The following is a 24372-nucleotide window of genomic DNA, read 5'->3' as shown; positions in this document are numbered from 1 at the left end:
GAGTGGTTGAAAAACAAGTTTTAATGACTCCAACCTAAGTGTATGTAAACTTCTGACTTCAACTGTATAAAATGCTTGATGGTATGAGAGTTTCTCACTGACACGTTGCATTATCACAGAAGAAGACCAACGGGGCTCCAAATGGCTATTATGGGGAGATTGATTGGGAGCGATATGTAAGTAGATATGTACAGCACAGTGCAGTACGTGATCCCTCTATAGTGTCAGTGATTAGTAGTAATACAATGGGTTAGGGAATAAGCAATAACAGCTATAGGGATAAAAGAGGAAGTGCCGCCCTGGTTGTCAAAACTCAAACTCATGACGTGACTAGTGACTAATGTCTAGTGACAAATAACTAATGACTAGTGACTAATAACTAATGACTAGTGACTAGTGACTAATAACTAATGAATATTGACTAGTGACTAATGAATAGTGACTAATAACTAATGAATATTGACTAGTGACTAATGAATAGTGACTAATAACTAGTGAATAGTGACTAATAACTAATGAATAGTGACTAATAACTAGTGAATAGTGACTAATAACTAATGACTAGTGACTAATAACTAATGAATAGTGACTAATAACTAATGAATAGTGACTAATAACTAATGAATAGTGACTAATAACTAATGACTAGTGACTAATAACTAATGAATAGTGACTAATAACTAATGAATAGTGACTAATAACTAGTGACTAATAACTAATGAATAGTGACTAGTGACTAATAACTAATGAATAGTGACTAATAACTAATGAATAATGACTACTGACTAGTGACTAATAACTAATGACTAGTGACTAGTGACTAATAACTAATGAATAGTGACTAATTTGTAAGTCGCTCTGGATAAGAGCGTCTGCTAAATGACTATAATGTAATGTAAATGACTGATGTCTAGTGACTAATAACTAATGAATAGTGACTAATAACTAATGAATAGTGACTAGTGACTAATGACTAGTGACTAATGACTAGTGAATAGTGACTAATGACTAGTGACTAATGACTAGTGAATAGTGACTAATAACTAATGAATAGTGACTAATGACTAGTGACTAATAACTAATGAATAGTGACTAGTGACTAATAACTAGTGACTAGTGACTTGTGACTAATAACTAATGAATAGTGACTAATAACTAATGAATAGTGACTAGTGACTAATAACTAGTGACTAATGACTAGTGACTAGTGACTAATAACTAATGAATAGTGACTACTGACTAGTGACTAATAACTAATGACTAGTGACTAGTGACTAATAACTAATGAATAGTGACTAATTTGTAAGTCGCTCTGGATAAGAGCGTCTACTAAATGACTTAAATGTAATGTAAATGACTGATGTCTAGTGACTAATAACTAATGACTAGTGACTAATAACTAATGAATAGTGACTAATAACTAATGAATAGTGACTAATAACTAATGAATAGTGACTAATGACTAATGACTAATGACTAGTGACTAATGACTAATGACTAGTGACTAATAACTAATGACTAGTGACTAATAACTAGTGACTAGTGACTAATGACTAGTGACTAGTGACTAATAACTAATGAATAGTGACTAATAACTAATGAGTAGTGACTAATAACTAGTGACTAATGACTAATGACTAGTGACTAATGACTAGTGACTAATAACTAATGAATAGTGACTAATAACTAGTGACTAATGACTAGTGACTAGTGACTAATGACTAGTGACTAATGACTAGTGACTAGTGACTAATAACTAATGAATAGTGACTAATAACTAGTGACTAATGACTAGTGACTAGTGACTAATGACTAGTGACTAGTGACTAATAACTAATGAATAGTGACTAATAACTAATGAGTAGTGACTAATAACTAGTGACTAATGACTAGTGACTAATAACTAATGAATAGTGACTAATAACTAATGAATAGTGACTAGTGACTAGTGACTAATAACTAATGAATAGTGACTAGTGACTAATAACTAGTGACTAGTGACTTGTGACTAATAACTAATGAATAGTGACTAATAACTAATGAATAGTGACTAGTGACTAATAACTAGTGACTAATGACTAGTGACTAGTGACTAATAACTAATGAATAGTGACTACTGACTAGTGACTAATAACTAATGACTAGTGACTAGTGACTAATAACTAATGAATAGTGACTAATTTGTAAGTCGCTCTGGATAAGAGCGTCTACTAAATGACTTAAATGTAATGTAAATGACTGATGTCTAGTGACTAATAACTAATGACTAGTGACTAATAACTAATGAATAGTGACTAATAACTAATGAATAGTGACTAATAACTAATGAATAGTGACTAATGACTAATGACTAGTGACTAATGACTAATAACTAGTGACTAATGACTAGTGACTAGTGACTAATGACTAGTGACTAGTGACTAATAACTAATGAATAGTGACTAATAACTAATGAGTAGTGACTAATAACTAGTGACTAATGACTAATGACTAGTGACTAATGACTAGTGACTAATAACTAATGAATAGTGACTAATAACTAGTGACTAATGACTAGTGACTAATGACTAGTGACTAATGACTAGTGACTAGTGACTAATAACTAATGAATAGTGACTAATAACTAGTGACTAATGACTAGTGACTAGTGACTAATGACTAGTGACTAGTGACTAATAACTAATGAATAGTGACTAATAACTAATGAGTAGTGACTAATAACTAGTGACTAATGACTAGTGACTAATAACTAATGAATAGTGACTAATAACTAGTGACTAATGACTAGTGACTAATGACTAGTGACTAGTGACTAATAACTAATGACTAGTGACTAATAACTAATGAATAGTGACTAATAACTAATGAATAGTGACTAGTGACTAGTGACGAATTACTAATGAATAGTGACTAGTGACTAATAATTAATGACGACTAACTAATGACTAGTGACTAATAAGTAATGGCGTAACTAATGACTAGTGACTAATAAAAATTACGAAAATATATTACAATTTCAGAACCGCTGATGCAATACTTTGCTTATGAAGATGTTTCAACCACAATGGGGAAACCACATTCTGAACTTTACTTCCCACAACCAGACGTCACTTCCACTTCTGCTCCCAACAACTGTCCTGATTATGGCAATCAATCATCCTCGTGTAACACTGAATTTGGAATCAAAACGTGATGTCTCTTTTCAGAATCGTACATTAAGTTTGTGTGAGTCTTAACAAACAAGCATCTTCAAACCTCTCCAGCTATAAAAACACAGGACTGCAGTTTTTAGGTGTGCGTTTCTTTCCCCACAAGCATGAGAGAAGTGAATGTATTTGTTGTTACACGATGTCACAAACAGTCATTTTACCACATATTTACTTCCTGTTACAGGCCGCTCCAGACGTGGACGCTGAGGGCTTCAGTCTCAGACCCGGAGAGGAGAGAGAAAATATCCTTTTAGATGATCAGATGTAGTCCATGTGGAATGGCTAGCTAGTTAGCAGTGAGCTAGTAGCGGGCATAGTGCAAGTGACGTCACCTGCCCTGAGACCTAGAGAGGTAGTGTTGTCCTGCCCTGAGACCTAGAGAGATACTGTTGTCCTGCCCTGAGACCTAGAGAGATACTGTTGTCCTGCCCTGAGACCTAGAGAGGTACTGTTGTCCTGCCCTGAGACCTAGAGAGGTACTGTTGTCCTGCCCTGAGACCTAGAGAGGTACTGTTGTCCTGCCCTGAGACCTAGAGAGATACTGTTGTCCTGCCCTGAGACCTAGAGAGATACTGTTGTCCTGCCCTGAGACCTAGAGAGGTACTGTTGTCCTGCCCTGAGACCTAGAGAGATACTGTTGTCCTGCCCTGAGACCTAGAGAGATACTGTTGTCCTGCCCTGAGACCTAGAGAGATACTGTTGTCCTGCCCTGAGACCTAGAGAGATACTGTTGTCCTGCCCTGAGACCTAGAGAGATACTGTTGTCCTGCCCTGAGACCTAGAGAGGTACTGTTGTCCTGCCCTGAGACCTAGAGAGGTACTGTTGTCCTGCCCTGAGACCTAGAGAGGTACTGTTGTCCTGCCCTGAGACCTAGAGAGGTACTGTTGTCCTGCCCTGAGACCTAGAGAGGTACTGTTGTCCTGCCCTGAGACCTAGAGAGGTACTGTTGTCCTGCCCTGAGACCTAGAGAGGTACTGTTGTCCTGCCCTGAGACCTAGAGAGGTACTGTTGTCCTGCCCTGAGACCTAGAGAGGTACTGTTGTCCTGCCCTGAGACCTAGAGAGGTACTGTTGTCCTGCCCTGAGACCTAGAGAGGTACTGTTGTCCTGCCCTGAGACCTAGAGAGGTACTGTTGTCCTGCCCTGAGACCTAGAGAGGTACTGTTGTCCTGCCCTGAGACCTAGAGAGGTACTGTTGTCCTGCCCTGAGACCTAGAGAGGTACTGTTGTCCTGGTCGGCGTTATTGTGCTTCTTTTGGTGATCAGTGTTAATGTGTGCAGAGGGTCCCTGGTTCACGCCCAACTCAGGGCAGACAGGGGTGGAAGCTAAGCTGTTACACAGGCAACAGGCTTGGGACACTGACTGCTAAGCTATCGACCTGTTTAGCTAGCTGAGCGACATATTGGCCCAGTGGATCTCTATGTTAAATAGGCCAAATCACTCAGACACCCTCTCTATCTTTATGCTCTACATGTGAGTGAACCTGACCTGCAGGACCAAAAGAGTGAAAACAGTCTAGAGTCACATAAGAGTGTTTCCCCTCGTTATCTCTGTTGCATCCTACCTAGAACGTTTTTAATACCATTGGTTTCAATTGAACATGTAGGTTTGTGTAACCCCTAGTCACTGGCCTAGGATCAAATCAGCAATTGAACCTCATGATGAGGTAAGAGGCAGGGTAATATTCAGTGAGATATTCTAGTTTTCAGCAGTGAGATACACTACCGGTCAAAAGTTTTAGAATGCCTTTCTTTATTTTTACTATTTTCTACATTGTAGAATAATAGTGATGACATCACAACTATGAAATAACACATATGGAATCATGTAGTAACCAAAAAAGTGTTAAACAAATCTAAATATATTTTATATTTGAGATTCTTCAAATAGCCACCCTTTGCCTTGATGACAGCTTTGCACCCGCTTGGTATTCTCTCAACCATCTTCACCTGGAATATTTTTCCAACAGTCTTGAAGGAGTTTCCACATATGATGAGCACTTGTTGGCTGCTTTTACTTTACTATGCGGCCCGACTCATCTCAAATCATCTCAATTTGGTTGAGGTCGAGGGAGTGTGGAGGCCAGGTCATCTGATGCAGCACTCCATCACTCTCCTTCTTGGTCAATTATCTCTTACACAGCCTGGAGGTGTGTTGGGTCATTGTCCTGTTGAGAAACAAATGATAGTCCCACTAAGCCCAAACCAGATGGGATGGCGTATCGCTGCAGAATGCTGTGGTAGCCATGCTGGTTAAGTGTGCCTTGAATTCTAAATAAATCACAGACAGTGTCACCAGCAAAGCACCCCCACACCATAACACCTTCTCCTCCATGCTTTACGGTGGGAAATACACATGCGGAGATCATCCGTTCACCCACACCATATCTCACAAAGACACAGCGGTTAGAACCAAAAATCTCAAATTTGGACTCCAGACCAAAGGACAAATTTCCACCGGAAACATGTAATGTATTCAAGATTGAAAAAGGCTTCTAAAGTTTGTAATTTCCACTTTAAAATGTCAGACTTGATTTGCCCTAACGAAAAATGTACGAACCCCTACAAAAAAATATACATTTATTATAATCTACATAATAATTCACATTTCCTGTTGCTGCAGGATTATTTTCCTTCTGTAGCAAACTGGCTCAAATTAAGATCCTACATCTGTATGTAAAAGATTTTCTCACTTAATGAGTGTTCACCAGCTCCCAAAGGCAAGCAGCACTTCTCCTCCAGCGACACTGAGGATGAGGACGACAACAGGAAGTTCAAGATCAAGATCAAGCCGTTGCCCTCCGACACTGCCAAGTGTGCCGTCCCCTCCATGGATGAACTGAAAGCTTCCGTTGGGGGTTTGGCTCTATCTCCCTCTTTGGTGAGTCCTTGCTGTTCTAACTGTATGTAACTGGAGTAGGGTGAAGTTGTCCCTAGACGGTGAATTTGGGTCAGTTTAGCATTTTCCCCACTAATTGTTAAGGGAATACTGACCCTAGAACTGTACCTAGTGAAGTAGGATAAAGTGCAATGTCCCTGACTGAACTTGAACTTAGGTCATTGTAACTGCTACTCCAAGAAAGCTAGCTCTCTCTGGTGTTATATGAAGTATTATATGAATTGGTTTGTTGAAACTGGAGACAGCTACAGCTAATTCTAGCCAGTGATATGATCTGGAATGTACTAAACATCTGAATATCTGTTCCTCCTCTCACTTCCTCCCCCTCTTCATCTCCCCCTCTTACCTTTCTCTCCCCCTCTTCCCTTTCTCTCTCCATCTTACCATTCTCTCTCCTCCCTTTCTCTCTCCATCTTTCCTTTCTCTCTCCATCTTTCCTTTCTCTCTCCATCTTCCCTTTCTCTCTCCATCTTCCCTTTCTCTCTCCATCTTACCTTTCTCTCTCCATCTTACCTTTCTCTCTCCATCTTCCCTTTCTCTCTCCTCCCTTTCTCTCTCCATCTTCCCTTTCCATCTCCTCCCTTTCTCTCTCCATCTTCCCTTTCTCTCTCCATCTTCCCTTTCCATCTCCTCCCTTTCTCTCTCCTCCCTTTCTCTCTCCTCCCTTTCTCTCTCCTCCCTTTCTCTCTCCATCTCCCTCTCTCTCCTACATCTGTTACTCTTCTAGAGGAGAAGTCCGGTAAGCCAGTCTTTTTTACATTTAATTTCTTTATCTGTTTCAGTATAAAGAAAAGGCATGGCATGGATTCACTTGGCTGTGAATGGACTTGGATTCTCTTTCCCCTGCTGTAGCTAAAAATCCCCAACGGGCAAAATGTTGCATGTGATGTGACGTCACATTTTTGTTGTTGTTATAAACAGATTCTCTGTCATATCACCAGATTAGAACTAAACAATCATTGTTTTCACGACGACATAAAGAAAGACATGGTATTTTGGTTGTTATCTGGTCAGCTATAACCCGTATTACAACCAGATGAAGATGTATTTTTCTGGTTGCTAAAAAGATATTTACGAAATGTCTTTTTACAAACCATAATGATGTCAGTGATGTCATTACAACCAGTTTGGCTGCTGGGATAGGCTCTTCTATTTGAGATGTTTAGCTATTCCTCCCTCTGCATGTTATGTATGCTTTATGGTACTAACTCATTCACACTGCATGCCAGAGTTATTTTGCTTAATAACTTTAGTTGAATCTCCCTTGCAAAAGCTTGCATGGTATATAATGCACAATCCTTTGCATAACACCTGTTCATAGCCTATTGATTCTGTTTGACCAAAGCTAATTGGCGCTGGCGTAATGCAGCATCTCTGGTCCCCCCCCCCCCCCCCCCGCCGCAAGGTTGGAATACCCCCCCCTTAAAAAAAGACAAACGAATGCGTCAGCCAGATAGCCACTCAAAAAGTATAGACTACCGATCTCTGCCCTTGGTGCTGAAATTGCAACAAGTTGATGTGAATCGATTATAGAGTTTCTGTGGTGCCAGGGCATGTAGCCTATAGCTTTGCTTTAGCTAATGGATAAATGTTTATTAGGCCTAATTGATTGTAATTTTCTCATGTTAAGTCAAACATTTCACAAAGCTATACACAGTGTCACAAGGCTGCCATTTAGACTGCTGGCTGGCAGCAATAATGTCATTATTTGTTCAGTAATTCAAGTTGGAAATTCAAACATTGCAGATTATGAAATACATGTTCGATACAACAGAATACTAATAAGAAACCAATTGATTAAAAAAATACAACTGTCCTGTATAGCCTACCTGAACCTGCATGACATGAGCCGTCCTCACACCCTCCCAGCTTGGATAGAAAGTTGTGCGTAAAACCAGTCTATTAATGCCAAATAATAGTCAGCACACCCTCAAAACACCAGCTTACGTTGTTTCATTATGCAGTGTAGCCTACTATCTATAGCTATATACAGTATTTAGCTACTATTTAGTTGCTATTTAGAAACTCTTCATAAAAATTACACATCAAATAGCCTAAACATTTTGGAAAAAGGTAGTCGGCTTTGGCAGCTACAGAATGAGCCTGGCCTCTAGCAGCTACAGAATGAGCCTGGCCTCTAGCAGCTACAGTATGAGCCTGGCCTCTAGCAGCTACAGTATGAGCCTGGCCTCTAGCAGCTACAGTATGAGCCTGGCCTCTAGCAGCTACAGTATGAGCCTGGCCTCTAGTAGCTACAGTATGAGCCTGGCCACTAGCAGCTACAGTATGAGCCTGGCCTCTAGTAGCTACAGTATGAGCCTGGCCTATAGCAGCTACAGTATGAGCCTGGCCTCTAGCAGCTACAGTATGAGCCTGGCCTCTAGCAGCTACAGTATGAGCCTGGCCTCTAGCAGCTACAGTATGAGCCTGGCCTCTAGTAGCTACAGTATGAGCCTGGCCTCTAGTAGCTACAGTATGAGCCTGGCCTCTAGTAGCTACAGTATGAGCCTGGTGATTTAAAAATATATAATTTTTGGGAGAACCATTTAAGAGGTAGAGTTATTATAGAGTGATAGTAGTGGGTAGAGTAGCGTTTCACAGGTGGTTCGTACGGGCAGTTATACAGGACAGTTTGTGGCTGTTTCTCAGGAGCCTGGTGGTACCTCTTGTTGGAGGGAGCAGGTCATTCAGTGGATGGTCAAAAGTGTGCATGTCCTTCACCAGATGCACTGCAGCCGGCTCTCGCCTGCTCTGCAGTGAGGGGAGCTGTGGTTGGACTGCTCCACCTCTGGAGATGTTCCTCAAGGCCCTCCTCTGCACCCTGTCTAGTTGGACCTGCTGCTTTTTACTGCATCCAACTTCACTTCACCGTATTCCAGACAAGGCTTTACCAGTGTAGTATAGATTGTGACCAGATTTTCAGTGGGTGTGCCTTTTCTGGCAAGAACTGTCAAAAAGTGCAGGTGTTTTGAGGCCTTTCTCACTGACTGCTCCACATGTGTGTCACCACTGAGGTTAGAGTCTAGATGAAAACCAAGATACTTAGTTGTTGTTACCACTCCAAAAAAAACCAACAATGGTGAGGGTGTTACTGGCTGATATGTCAAAGCCTTTGATTGAGTAGATCACGCAAAGCTCCTGCAACCTCTGTCTGACATTGTGTCCAAGGTTACTAGCCTGGCTCCACAGCTACACCACCAGAAGAAGAAGACAGAGGGTGATGGTTACTAGCCTGGCTCCACAGCTACACCACCAGAAGAAGAAGACAGAGGGTGATGGTTACTAGCCTGGCTCCACAGCTACACCACAGGAAGAAGACAGAGGGTGATGGTTACTAGCCTGGCTCCACAGCTATACCACCAGAAGAAGAAGACAGAGGGTGATGGTTACTAGCCTGGCTCCACAGCTACACCACACGAAGAAGCAGACAGAGGGTGATGGTTACTAGCCTGGCTCCACAGCTACACCACAGGAAGAAGAAGACAGAGGGTGATGGTTACTAGCCTGGCTCCACAGCTACACCACCAGAAGAAGAAGACAGAGGGTGATGGTTACTAGCCTGGCTCCACAGCTACACCACAGGTAGAAGACAGAGGGTGATGGTTACTAGCCTGGCTCCACAGCTATACCACAGGTAGAAGACAGAGGGTGATGGTTACTAGCCTGGCTCCACAGCTACACCACCAGAAGAAGAAGACAGAGGGTGATGGTTACTAGCCTGGCTCCACAGCTATACCACAGGTAGAAGACAGAGGGTGATGGTTACTAGCCTGGCTCCACAGCTACACCACAGGAAGAAGACAGAGGGTGATGGTTACTAGCCTGGCTCCACAGCTACACCACAGGTAGAAGACAGAGGGTGATGGTTACTAGCCTGGCTCCACGGCTACACCACAGGAAGAAGACAGAGGGTGATGGTTACTAGCCTGGCTCCACAGCTACACCACAGGTAGAAGACAGAGGGTGATGGTTACTAGCCTGGCTCCACAGCTACACCACAGGAAGAAGGCAGAGGGTGATGGTTACTAGCCTGGCTCCACAGCTACACCACAGGAAGAAGACAGAGGGTGATGGTTACTATGCCTGGCTCCACAGCTACACCACAGGTAGAAGACAGAGGGTGATGGTTACTAGCCTGGCTCCACAGCTACACCACAGGAAGCAGACAGAGGGTGATGGTTACTAGCCTGGCTCCACAGCTATACCACAGGAAGAAGACAGAGGGTGATGGTTACTAGCCTGGCTCCACAGCTACACCACAGGAAGAAGAAGACAGAGGGTGATGGTTACTAGCCTGGCTCCACAGCTACACCACAGGAAGAAGACAGAGGGTGATGGTTACTAGCCTGGCTCCACAGCTACACCACAGGTAGAAGGCAGAGGGTGATGGTTACTAGCCTGGCTCCACAGCTACACCACCAGAAGAAGAAGACAGAGGGTGATGGTTACTAGCCTGGCTCCACAGCTATACCACAGGTAGAAGACAGAGGGTGATGGTTACTAGCCTGGCTCCACAGCTACACCACAGGTAGAAGACAGAGGGTGATGGTTACTAGCCTGGCTCCACAGCTATACCACAGGAAGCAGACAGAGGGTGATGGTTACTAGCCTGGCTCCACAGCTACACCACAGGTAGAAGGCAGAGGGTGATGGTTACTAGCCTGGCTCCACAGCTATACCACAGGTAGAAGGCAGAGGGTGATGGTTACTAGCCTGGCTCCACAGCTACACCACAGGTAGAAGACAGAGGGTGATGGTTACTAGCCTGGTTCCACAGCTACACCACAGGAAGAAGGCAGAGGGTGATGGTTACTAGCCTGGCTCCACAGCTACACCACAGGAAGAAGGCAGAGGGTGATGGTTACTAGCCTGGCTCCACAGCTACACCACAGGAAGCAGACAGAGGGTGATGGTTACTAGCCTGGCTCCACAGCTATACCACAGGAAGAAGAAGGCAGAGGGTGATGGTTACTAGCCTGGCTCCCCAGCTACACCACAGGTAGAAGACAGAGGGTGATGGTTACTAGCCTGGCTCCACAGCTATACCACAGGAAGAAGACTGAGGGTGATGGTTACTAGCCTGGCTCCACAGCTACACCACAGGTAGAAGACAGAGGGTGGTGGTTACTAGCCTGGCTCCACAGCTACACCACCAGAAGAAGCAGACAGAGGGTGATGGTTACTAGCCTGGCTCCACAGCTACACCACAGGTAGAAGACAGAGGGTGATGGTTACTAGCCTGGCTCCACAGCTACACCACAGGAAGAAGGCAGAGGGTGATAGTTACTAGCCTGGCTCCACAGCTATACCACAGGAAGAAGACAGAGGGTGATGGTTACTAGCCTGGCTCCACAGCTACACCACAGGAAGAAGGCAGAGGGTGATGGTTACTAGCCTGGCTCCACAGCTATACCACAGGTAGAAGGCAGAGGGTGATGGTTACTAGCCTGGCTCCACAGCTATACCACAGGTAGAAGACAGAGGGTGATGGTTACTAGCCTGGCTCCACAGCTATACCACAGGTAGAAGACAGAGGGTGATGGTTACTAGCCTGGCTCCACAGCTATACCACAGGTAGAAGACAGAGGGTGATGGTTACTAGCCTGGCTCCACAGCTACACCACAGGTAGAAGGCAGAGGGTGATGGTTACTAGCCTGGCTCCACAGCTACACCACAGGTAGAAGGCAGAGGGTGATGGTTACTAGCCTGGCTCCACAGCTACACCACAGGAAGAAGGCAGAGGGTGATGGTTACTAGCCTGGCTCCACAGCTATACCACAGGTAGAAGACAGAGGGTGATGGTTACTAGCCTGGCTCCACAGCTACACCACAGGAAGAAGAAGACAGAGGGTGATGGTTACTAGCCTGGCTCCACAGCTATACCACAGGTAGAAGACAGAGGGTGATGGTTACTAGCCTGGCTCCACAGCTACACCACAGGAAGAAGAAGACAGAGGGTGATGGTTACTAGCCTGGCTCCACAGCTACACCACAGGAAGAAGGCAGAGGGTGATGGTTACTAGCCTGGCTCCACGGCTACACCACAGGAAGCAGACAGAGGGTGATGGTTACTAGCCTGGCTCCACAGCTATACCACCAGAAGAAGAAGACAGAGGGTGATGGTTACTAGCCTGGCTCCACAGCTACACCACAGGTAGAAGGCAGAGGGTGATGGTTACTAGCCTGGCTCCACAGCTACACCACAGGTAGAAGACTGAGGGTGATGGTTACTAGCCTGGCTCCACAGCTACACCACAGGAAGCAGACAGAGGGTGATGGTTACTAGCCTGGCTCCACAGCTATACCACAGGTAGAAGACAGAGGGTGATGGTTACTAGCCTGTGGCTTCCACAAGGGTGGTAGTAGTGCTGGACTTTGGTAGGTAGGCATACTGATTTGTTCACTGTTGGCATGGATTTTTTTGTTGTTGATGAAGTTCTCCTGGAATTTTCCAAGGCATGAAGTTAGAGAGATGGGCCTCCAGTCACCCGTTGTACATGGGTTTGACACTTTAGGTATGGGGACACACATTGTCAGTGTTCCAGGCAGCAGGAACAGTCTCCTGCCAGTAGGTGGTATTAACTCTGTGTGGGATGACAGGGGCTAGATCTTCTGCATGCTCTTTTAGTACTGTTGGATTCGGGGTAAACTTTGAACATTGAGATACTAAAGGCATGATAGATCAGAAGCATAGTATATAAAGGAGTGAAAGATACAGGCTTTTACGTCAGAAGTGAATGGTTCTCTGTAGAAAGACAGATGGCTTTGGAATGTGTTGGGTGGACAGGAGGAAGTCACAGGATTGCTATAGGGGAAGCGGATGGACATCTGTGGATTAGGCGAAGGAGGGGTTGAGGTCAGGAGGTCAGGTCAGACCCCCTGAAGGGAGTAATAAGGGTTTAGTATCCTGTTACCCTCTTCCTGTGGAACCATAAGATGTAAGGATTGGAGAGAAGGAGGAGTGCCTAAAGTGGAGTATATACAGTCATGGCCAAAAGTTTTGAGAATGACACAAATATTATTTTCACAAAGTCTGCTGCCTCAGTTTGTATGATGGCAATTTGCAAATACTCCAGAATGTTATGAAGAGTGACCAGATGAATTGCAATTAATTGCAAAGTCCCTCTTTGCCATGCAAATGAACTGAATCCCAAAAAACATTTCCACTGCATTTCAGCCCTGCCACAAAAGTACCAGCTGACATCATGTCAGTGATTCTCTCATTAACACAGGTGTGAGTGTTGACGAGGACAAGGCTGGAGATCACTCTGTCATGCTGATTGAGTTCAAATAACAGACTGGAAGCTTCAAAAGGAGGGTGGTGCTTGGAATCATTATTCTTCCTCTGTCAAACATGGTTACCTGCAAGGAAACACGTGCCGTCATCATTGCTTTGCACAAAAAGGGCTTCACAGGCAAGGATATTGCTGCCAGTAAGACTGCACCTAAATCAACCATTTATCGGATCATCAAGAAATTCAAGGAGAGCGGTTCAATTGTTGTGAAGAAGGCTTCAGGGCGCCCAAGAAAGTCCAGCAAGCGCCAGGACCGTCTCCTAAAGTTGATTCAGCTGCGGGATCGGGGCACCACCAGTACAGTGCTTGCTCAGGAATGGCAGCAGGCAGGTGTGAGTGCATCTGCATGCACAGTGAGGCGAAGACTTTTGGGGGATGGCCTGGTGTCAAGAAGGGCAGCAAAGAAGCCACTTCTCTCCAGGAAAAACATCAGGGACAGACTGATATTCAGCAAAAGGTACAGGGATTGGACTGCTGAGGACTGGGGTAAAGTCATTTTCTCTGATGAATCCCCTTTCCGATTGTTTGGGGCATCCGGAAAAAAGCTTGTCCCGAGAAGACACGGTGAGTGCTACCATCAGTCCTGTGTCATGCCAACAGTAAAGCATCCTGAGACCATTCATGTGTGGGGTTGCTTCTCAGCCAAGGGAGTGGGCTCACTCACAATTTTCCCTAAGAACACAGCCATGAATAAAGAATGGTACCAACACATCCTCCGAGAGCAACTTCTCCCAACCATCCAGGAACAGTTTGGTGACAAACAATACCTTTTCCAGCATGATGGAGCACCTTGCCATAAGACAAAAGTGATAACTTAGTGGCTCGGGGAACAAAACATCAATATTTTGGGTCCTTGGCCAATAAACTCCCCAGACCTTAATCCCATTGAGAACTTGTGGTCAATCCTCAAGAGGCGGGTGGACAAACAAAAACCCACATATTCTGACAAACTCCAAGCATTGATTATGCAAGAATGGGCTGCCATCAGTCAGGATGTGGCCCAGAAGTTAATTGACAGCATGCCAGGGCAGATTGCAGAGGTCTTGAAAAAGAAGGGTCAACACTTCATGTAATTGTCAATAAAAGCCTTTGACACTTATGAAATGCTTGTAATTATACTTCAGTATTCCATAGTAACATCTGACAAAAATATCTAAAGACACTGAAGCAGCAAACTTTGTGGAAATTAATATTTGTGTCATTCTCAAAACTTTTGGCCACGACTGTATACTTGTAGTGGTGGAAACATGTTTTTGTCTGAATTACAGCTGTGTCGACCCTTTGGGAAGAATTCAACTTGGTTAAGCTTCTCTAGTGTCCGTGTGTTATTTACTCTTTAAAAGAAGAACCTAACAGTACCCAGGCTGGAATGACATCAGGCCCACACGCTTTATGTGGGCTCAGTCTGGTCAGAGCTTGCTTTATCTGGCCAATGCTGCACAGCTCAACCTGCCTTGTAGGCACGGGCAGGGGGAAGATGGCAAGAGGTGTGTTGCTTGTCCATGCTTCAGCAAAAAATACATTAAAAACATCAGCCACATTGTTGTCTTCAATTCCCTCCACCTGTATTCTCCCTCCTGATGTTTTCTTTCGTCCCAGTCCTTAGTTAATGAAGTCCCGTCATTCCTTAGGGCTTTTCTTCTTTAGGTCCTGGATTTCAGTTTTGTAGTAGTTTGTCTTTGTGTAAGGCTCGGGCGTAGTGGAGGAGGAAACAGACGCAGGAAGCAGCGAGAAGGGTTATAGCTTTTAATGCTCGAAAAGCAAAACACCTGCCAACCCAACATGCGAACTTAGCGCGCACAAAATGAAAGTGCCCCAAACACAGGGGACAAAATACAGTGAGCGCAACACGATGCACTAGCGCAAAATACAGACAGCGCTTTACCCAAGCAACACACAGAGGAAACAATCCCGCACAAAGAGCAGGCGGCCAGCTAGCTCATATAGCGCCGCTAATCAACCCAACTACGGACAGGTGCAAGCAATAACAGAAAGGGAGAAAACAAAAAGGGAATCAGTGGCAGCTAGTAGGCCGGTGACGGTGACGACGACCGCCGAGCGCCACCCGAGCAGGAGGGGGCGCCACCTTCGGTGGGAGTCGTGACACTTTGCTTCTTTCATAAACGTTTGCAAATACTTTCTGTATTTCCTCCATTTCATTGTTTTACCCCATCTGTTGAAAATCATCTGTCTTTTCCTGATGGTGGTCTTTATTCATTCAGTCATCCAGGTCTTGTCCAGTGTTGCTGTTTTCTTATTTCTTATTGGCATGTATACATCAAGTGCAGTTTGAATGCAGGAGTTGAACATGTCCACCTTTGCATCAATGCTCTCAGCCTCATATTTGGCAGACCTGTCAGTGCTGGCCATACATCGTGCCAAGGCTGTTCAGACATCTGTCTGAACAGACATCTTTTTTTCCGCTGCACCTCGCTTCTCCCTCCTGATGTTGTGTTTGGGGAGAACAGCAGACATTTGTGATCACTGGATCCAAGAGGAGCAAGTACGGTGGGGGTGTTGTAGTGATTCTTCATATTTGTAAGGATCAGATCTAGGATGGAGTCCCCTCTGGTCTTGTCTTTGACCACTTGTTTCATGTCTGGATGGGAGCTTGTCAGCATCTTGATGGGCAGGTGATTAAAGTCTCCACACAGGATGAGCCCCATTTGGGGATAGGACACCTTGATCAGTGTTGATGAGATAATCTACAGTATTCTGCTGAAGTGTTTTCTCATTTGCCCATAGTGGATGGTAGAGTTCTCCCTCTAACAGAGTTGAAACTGAGCTGGGGAGTCGTTTAGGACAGAGCTGAAGCTACATACACTCAAACTCCTCTTTCTCTAGGTCAAGTTCTTCTCTTTGCCTGCATACTGTGGTCCACATACATAGCCACGTCCCCACCTCTCATCCCCTCTGGACCTGTCATTTCTGAACAGCTGATAGTTATATATGAAAAGAGATTCATCTGGGATATTTTCATTGCGTCCAAAGTTTCAGTGACACATCCAATGTCTGCATTTACTAATTGAAGAAGCAGTTCAAATTCATCCACTTTGTTTATCAATGATCTTGAATTACAAACAAGCACATTCGGAGTCTCTGGGACATTTTTGGACAAATTTGCGACATCACAAAATTCAGTTAAAACTCTGCATTCACAGGGAGCAATTGTGTTTTTGATGTATTTTAGGTCTGTTACCTTCTATTGTCAGTATTTTCCTCCGTCTGCCCTTACCAGCTGTAGTCCCTGTCACCCGATTTCTTGCGCGCGTTATCCCGAAGCACTGAAGTTTGTCTCGGATTGTGCCAGTGAAGGTGCATGTTTTTTGTAAATCCGTTAGAAAATGTGATGAGTATTCCACAACGGTTGTACAATTCATCATTGTCAAAGCCATGCTTGATCCATTAAAAGAGCAGGGAAAAGTATGCAGTGTGACACAACAACAACACCAACAAACATTTCAAACGTTGTAACACATGTTACTCTCGAGAGGCTGCCTGGAAGCGTCAATGACAACAGTTCCGAATCGTAAGTATAATCTGTTTGCATCTGCCAATTTATTGGCTGTCCGGTATGCAGACGACCTGTCTCCAGAGCTTCCTATACAGTTAATCTCTTTCCGGAACATCTTGAGGCCGGCAATTAAGGATAATGAGAGGCTCAATTAAAGATGTTGCAGAACTGCTGTATTTGAAGCACCACTCCCTTCTGCACAGTTTCCCTGATGTTACTACGGCAATCAAGCTGTTTTTAACCATCCCTGTAACTTTTGCTTCTACAGATAGTTTGTTTTCTGAACTAAAACTCATAAAAGAACTTCCTAAGAAGCATTAAGCTCTCGGTCTGATTTGAGCTTTAAAACATCTGAGTAAGCTCCACTCATTGTACTGGCACCATCGTAGCCTTGACCACTGTATTTATTCACCGATATCTCTTTACTTTACAATCAGTTCAATTCTTATTTTTCAAGGCCTGAGGCACTTTGATCAGTCACATTCTTGAAACCCAAGACACAAATACTTAGCTTCCTAGTACATATGGAAATTAAAAAGGTTTATGAATTACGTTTTGGAGATTTACTGTCAAAATGCTTAATTAAATGTAAAAAAATAAAAATAAAAAGTCTGATTAAAAGGTGCATGGGCCCCCATAGCTGTGTTGACTAGCTGAGGTAATGTACCCTACCAGGTTATATGTTGTATTGCTGCATTACTATATGTAGGCTTTATTGCACAGTGTTGAAGTAGAGGGGTGTTACATTCTTTTCGGTTCTATTTGCCTGATTTGTCACTCACTCTCTGACCAGGTCTGTTCTCTCTTCCTTTTTGTTGGTCTCAGAGACGCAGCCCGGTAAGTCGCCACCTGGTGGCTCATTTTAAAAGTGTCTGCACCCAAAGCACTTGCAAGGAAATAAATGAATTATGAATATTATTGTTTGGAGTGCTGTTCATTTCATTCTTTATACACCCAAACACTCTATTTCATTTCAATGCCTATGACATTTACTGATGGCCTCACAAAATATTGTAATTTTCCAGTTTCTATATATACTTCCAGTTTCACTCTATTCTTTCACATTAGCAATTGTACAGGGAGACTAATCTAGGACCTATACTGTAATTATTGGTTGAACTGTTTACATTCATGTTTTGTATGTTAGGTTACGAATCCTTTTTACTGGTATACTGAAAAGTACTTTGTTTTTGTTGCAGGGCTCGATAAAGAGACACCTGTCTTGTAAGTACATTGTTTGTAGATGTAGTGTAATGCTATTTGTAATTTGTTTTAAAGTTTGTCAGTGTAAACTGCATACATGTACAGTACAGTATCTTGTCATAGTTCTACACCATCAGTTAAGCTAATTGTTTGAGGTTGGGATGCATACTGTAGTTTCAATAGTTTGAGTTAAGATGCACATTCAGTGGCTGTCAGTATATATAATATCTTATATTATGATATATAATCTAATATCACTGGTTGTTCTTTCCAGGTGAGGAGATCGCCAGACCCAGACGCTCCACCCCTACGCCAAGCCCCGCACCCGAGACACAAAGGTCAAAACTCTGCTAATGCTAACATTGCTAACAGGCTAGCATATTTTCTATGAACTGTATTGATATAATTTGTGTTGGGTCTGCTAAATGTTCTGTTTGGGGAAAAAAATAAAGCTTTTATATTCAATTCAATTACAAAGTATAAGTACATCGCTGAAATCTTGATTATCAGAGTTGTAAAATCATATTTACATATCTTGACTTTACCATCTCTTGCAGTGAGAGAGTATCCCAGAATCGTAGGGCATCCCCAGCTTTCTTCGGGCTTCCTCCTGAGACGACCTATGAGACACACAGATACGATAGTAACAGAAATGATGGTAACTCTCACAAGATTAGTCTTTCTGACAGCATGTGTGTGTTGCATGGGTCTTAGCTATGTGTTAGTACAGTCAGTGGTATGTTGGTTGGTTGCTCCTAATCACAATAATACTATCTGTAGCTGTATTATCACCAGTTCTTGACTTGGACTGAAATAGGTGCCGGTGCTCATTTTGAGTGCCGGTACTGTTTAAATACCCCGTTAATGACAAAGTTGAAAACATGTTTTTAAATTTATTGAAAATGAAATACAAAAATATCTAAATTACATAAGTATTCACACACCTGAGTCAATACATGTTAGAATCACCTTTGGCAGTGTTTACAGCTGTGAGTCTTTCTGGGTAAATCTCTAAGAGATTTGCACACCTGGATTGTACAATATTTGCACATTATTATTTTCAAAATTCTTCCAGCTCTGTTAAATTGGTTGTTGGTCGTTGCTAGACAACCATTTTCAAGTCTTGCCATAGATTTTCAAGCAGATTTAAGTCAAAACGGTAACTCACCCACTCAGGAACATTGTGAAAATTCTATGCAACTTCTGGCGCGCATTTACTGTGAAGACTGAGGCTGTACCCGCTTTAAGTTAGTTTTAACAGTGGTCAAGTAGGCTACTGTGGGTATTTGATCATGATGCAGGCCTACCTCCTGCAGCAAAGCACCCCCACAACATGATGCTACCATCCCCGTGCTTCACGGTTGGAATGGTGTTCTTCAGCTTGCAGGTCTCCCCGTTTTTCCTCCAAACATAACGATGGTCATTATGGCCAAACAGTTCTATTTTTGTTTCATCAGACCAGAGGACATTTCTCCAAAAGTACGATCTTTGTCCCCATGTGCAGTTGCAAACAGTAGTCTGGCTTTTTTATGGCGATTTTGGAGCAGTGGCTTCTTCGTTGTCGATATAGGACTCTACTGTGTTTTACTGTGGATATAGATACTTTTGTACCTGTTTCCTCCAGCATCTTCACAAGGTCCTTTGCTATTGTTTTGGGATTGATTTACACTTTTCGCACCAAAGTACGTTCGTCACTAGGAGACAGAACGCGTCTCCTTCCTGAGCGGTATGACGGCTGCGTGGTCCCATTGTAACGTTCGTCGTAAGGATTAGACCAAAATGCAGCGGGAATGTGTATGCTCATCTTCTTTATTGTGAAGAAACCCAAAATAAATACTTAAACAAAAACAACGACGCGAAACAGTCCTGAAAGGCACACATCTACACAAGGAACAACTACCCACAAAAACCCATGGAAAAACACCCCTACTAAATAGGACCTTCAATTAGAGGCAATGAGGAACAGCTGCCTCCAATTGAAGGTCAACCCAAATAAACTAAACATAGAAATAGAAAAACTAGAACGAACATAGAAATATACTAACATAGAACATTAACCAAAAAACCCCGAAACACATAAAACAAACACCCCCTGCCACGTCCTGACCAAACTACAATAACAAATACCCCTTTACTGGTCAGGACGTGACACCCATGTTGTTTATACTTGCGTAGTATTGTTTGTACAGATGAACGTGGAACCTTCAGGCGTTTGGAAATTGCTCCCAAGGATGAACCAAACTTGTGGAGGGCTATAATTTCTTTCTGAGGTCTTGGCTATTTTTCCATGATGTCAAGCAAAGAGGCAGTGAGTTTGAAGGTATTCCTTGAAATACATCCACAGGTACACCTCCAATTGACTCAAATTATGTCAATTAGCATATCAAAAGCTTCTAAAGCCATGACATCATTTTCTGGAATTTTCCAAGCTGTTTAAAGGCACAGTCAACTTAGTGTATGTAAACTTCTGACCCACTGGAATTGTGATACAGTGAATTATAAGTGAAATAATCTGTCTGTAAACAATTGTTGGAACAATGACTTGTGTCATGCACAAAGTAGATGTCCTAATCAACTTGGCAAAACTATAGTTTTCTAACAAGAAATTTGTGAAGTGGTTGAAAAATGAGTTTTAATGACTCCAACTTAAGTGTATGTAAACTTCCGACTTCAACTGTATGTATTAATATGAAGCACATATTCAGATTAACTTCACAGTACAGAACAAGTTTGTAAAGGAAAAAGATGTTCCTACCTTAGTTTTCCAAAGTTTCCCACAACACAGCCATTTCCTGTTGCGTCTTTTCCTCCCCATTTCTGGTTTTGTTCCTGTTGTCTGTGACACATCTGTGTCCTTTAGCAATCCATGACCTCACATAGGGGACTTGGTTGAATTTGGTCAGAGAGGCGCGGGTTGAGGTGCAAATCAGATTAATTTGAGAAAGTCCCCGCTCGCATTCTGCACTGTAGATGGGGATGGTGCTGAGCGCCATCAACAGCTCTTTACGTCCATCTGTAAGGTTCTTTCATCATTACCATCAGTGCCCCTGTACTGCCTGTAGGTCCGTATAACCTTACGTGGACTGTCAATGCCAAACCGCTGCCAGAGAGATTCTATTCTACACCTTAAGCTCCTCTATGAACTGGCTGTTTCCTGTATTGTCCACCGCCCGTCCTCCTTGAGAGAACATTCCAGCCTCCATGTTCCTCGCCAAGCTCTCAAAAAACTCCCTCTGATTAAGGACTCTGTCACTGGGTCTTCCACCATTCAGTTTGACACCTTGGAAAGAGTTTACGGACAATTCCAGCAGATAAATTCTCCAGTTCCACAAGATCAAGAAAAATGTTTGCTGGTACATCCATATCTGCCAGCTGAAGTCTGGTGTATACAATCAAGGCACTCTTTTTATTCAAACTAGTAGCCTCATTAAGCATTAGGCTGATTTTGGGAGATCACTGTACTATTCTTTCAAATAGTTTTTGCTTCATTTCGGATTAAATATGTTGCTGTATGTTTGAGCAAGCAACATTGGAAATCGAGAATGTCAAGTCCATTTAACTCCTGACAGTCAATTTCTTGCTCAAAACTGTGAGCGGGCCTGTGACGTTTAGTCTCCTTCTGAAGACTCTGGCTGTAGTGTCTATGTTTTTATTTGAAGTGTTAACTACAACCTGTGTGAAGGTGTCCTCTTTAGCCTTGTCTACAATGCGTGCTGCTGCTAAATGGGCCTTGGATTGGGCATGTTCAGAAACCTTTTTTCTGAGGGCTCTTTGTTGCTTTTTTATGGCAGAGGATGTTACTGTACATTTGCTAGTTTCATCCCTCCAGTCTTTTCTGGGACCCAAACTCTCTACCTTTTTGAATGTTGTACAACCCAGCCTTGAATTTTGCTTGACAAGCCAGGGGTTATAAGTTTGCTTGGTCTTGAACTGAGCCTCCGTCCAAATTGAACCTGCTCTGGGCACTTTGTCGGTGGATGCTCTGTCCCCCTGCTCCCTGACTGCCTCTCCCACCAAGGCCTACTAGCTAGTGGAGGTCCCGGTTGTGATGCTGAACTGGCGGGATAAGCAGCCCTGCTAGCTAAGACAACCCCATCAGGAGCAGTTTGCTTCTCACTCCTCTCATCCGGCACTGATAGTTCTCTGGCTTGTTTCGGGTTCGATTCATCATATTTGTAAGGATTTTTGGACATGAAAAACTTTATCAAAGTTGATTCCCTTTTCTTATTCATTTCTGATTTGGCTTTCCCTCAGTTTACCTACAGACCTCTTCACTAGCTGACCACCACTGCCAAGACCTGTTTCAAGATCAGTTACTTACCCTGCCGGCCCGCCCCAAACCTATATGTACAAATAAGAGAGCAGGTCTGAAATCAGTGTGGAAGGATTAGGATGATTGCACACAAGGATCACCGCGCATTTACATGATGGTTTTTCTGGGAGGCAGGAGAAATAACCAGGAGGCAACTTGATTTAACTCTGGTTGGTGACCACTGCTCTAGAAAGTTGAGTGTTCAGTCTCGTGCTTCTCTCTGTGGGCTGATATTTCTGTGAGGCAGTCCTGGGGTGTAAGGACCAACGCTGGAGACAAGAAGCAAGTACAGGGAGTGAACATTTAATGGAAAATGGACATCAAACAAAACACGGACAGCATCTGGACAGGGGGAACAAAACGACATTACAACAATAATGCTGACACAGGGAACAAAACTGAGGAACAGACAGATATAGAGGGGGCAATCAACAACATGAAGGAGTCCAGGTGAGTCCAATGAGCGCAGATGCTCGTAATGATGGTGACAGGTGTGCGTAATGAAGGGCAGCCTGGCCCCCTCGAACGCCAGAGAGGGGAAGCGGGAGCAGGCGTGACATGGGGAGCTGCACAGCAGCCTCGGGGATACTGAGCTTAAGTGCAGCTTGGAGGGAACATTGGTACTCAGTAATGTGTTGTATTGGATTTTCCGCGAACATAACACTTTGTATTCAGGACATAAAGTTAATTGCTTTGCCTCATTTTTTTGCAGTATTTCTTTAGTGCCTTGTTGCACACATGATGCATGCTTTGGGGGAAAAAAGTGTTCTGTACAGGCTTCCTTCTTTTCACTCTGTCAATTAGGTTAGTATTGTGGAGTATCTTCAATGTTGTTGATCCGTCATCAGTTTTCTCCGATCACAGCCATTAAACTCTATAACTGTTAAAGTCCCCATTGGCCTCATGGTGAAATCCCTGAGGGGTTTCCATCCTTTTGTTTTACCCAATAGGTGGCCTTCTTTGCGTGGCATTGGAAAACTTCCCTGGTCTTTGTGGTTTAATCTGTTTGAAATTCATAAAGAAATAATGTTAAGCACTATTATTCCACGCAGAGTGAGTCCATGCAACTTATTATGTGACTTGTTTAGCACATTTTTCGTCCTGAACATGCCATAACAAAGGGGTTGAATACTTATTGACTCAAGACATTTCAGATAAAAAAAATGTATGACTTTGTAAAAATTCTGAAAAACATTATTATTCCACTTTGACATTATGGGGTATTGTGTGTAGAAGTTCAGTGACCAAAAAAATCTCAATTGAATCCATTATAATTTCAGGATGTAACACAACAAAATGTGGAAAAAGTCAAGGGGTGTGATTACTTTCAGGCATTGTACTTAGGTGCAGAAACTCCACAAAACTTTTGAGCTATTCTATAAGAGATGAAGAACTCAAGCAGTGAAAACCTCAGTATACAGATATTAATATAGGATACAGTATAATATGATGATATACTGTATCTAATATCACTGGTTGTTCTTTCCAGGAGAGGAGATCGCCAGACCCAGACGCTCCACCCCTATACCAAGACCCGCCCCTGAGACACAAAGGTCAGAGTTCAAAACTGTGCCAACGCTGACACAACAAACAGGCTACCATATTTGCTATGTACTCTATTGATAGAATTTGTGTTGGGTCTGATAAATGTTTTGTTTGGGAATACAATTAGGCTATTAAATTCAATTAAGTAACAAAATACAAGTACATCGCTGAAATCTTGAATATCACAGTTTTAAAATCACATTTACTTACCATCTCTTCCAGTGAGAGAGTATCCCAGAATCACAGAGCATCCCCAGCTTTCTTCGGGCCTCCTCATGAGACAACCTATGAGACACACAGATACGATAGTAACAGAAATGATGGTAACTCTCATAAGAATAGTCTTTCTGACTGGATGTGTGTTTGTGTGTCTTTGTGTTTTTACATAAGGGTA

At 43.1% G+C, this 24372-nt stretch overlaps 1 protein-coding gene across 5 annotated transcripts in view; it reads left to right on the top strand.

Moving 5' to 3' along the window:
* LOC115170089 (SH3-containing GRB2-like protein 3-interacting protein 1) overlaps positions 1–24372 on the top strand; it is a 58186-nt gene that overhangs the window by 18656 nt on the left and 15158 nt on the right. For 3 of the 5 annotated variants that reach the window (XM_029726360.1, XM_029726361.1, XM_029726359.1), the window contains 10 exons: positions 120–176; positions 3394–3451; positions 5918–6090; positions 6836–6847; positions 17744–17755; positions 18118–18142; positions 18396–18459; positions 18679–18779; positions 23923–23986; positions 24201–24301. In XM_029726360.1, coding sequence (XP_029582220.1) covers positions 120–176; positions 3394–3451; positions 5918–6090; positions 6836–6847; positions 17744–17755; positions 18118–18142; positions 18396–18459; positions 18679–18779; positions 23923–23986; positions 24201–24301 — 667 coding nt within the window. The remainder of the gene's footprint in view (positions 1–119; positions 177–3393; positions 3452–5917; positions 6091–6835; positions 6848–17743; positions 17756–18117; positions 18143–18395; positions 18460–18678; positions 18780–23922; positions 23987–24200; positions 24302–24372) is intronic. The other 2 variants (XM_029726363.1, XM_029726362.1) reach the window with 1 other exon arrangement.

This window comes from Salmo trutta, chromosome 31 (assembly GCF_901001165.1).
Source record: "Salmo trutta chromosome 31, fSalTru1.1, whole genome shotgun sequence".
NCBI lineage: Eukaryota > Metazoa > Chordata > Actinopteri > Salmoniformes > Salmonidae > Salmo > Salmo trutta.
Note: the sequence above shows the minus strand (reverse complement) of the source record. Positions and strands in the feature narration are given on the sequence as shown.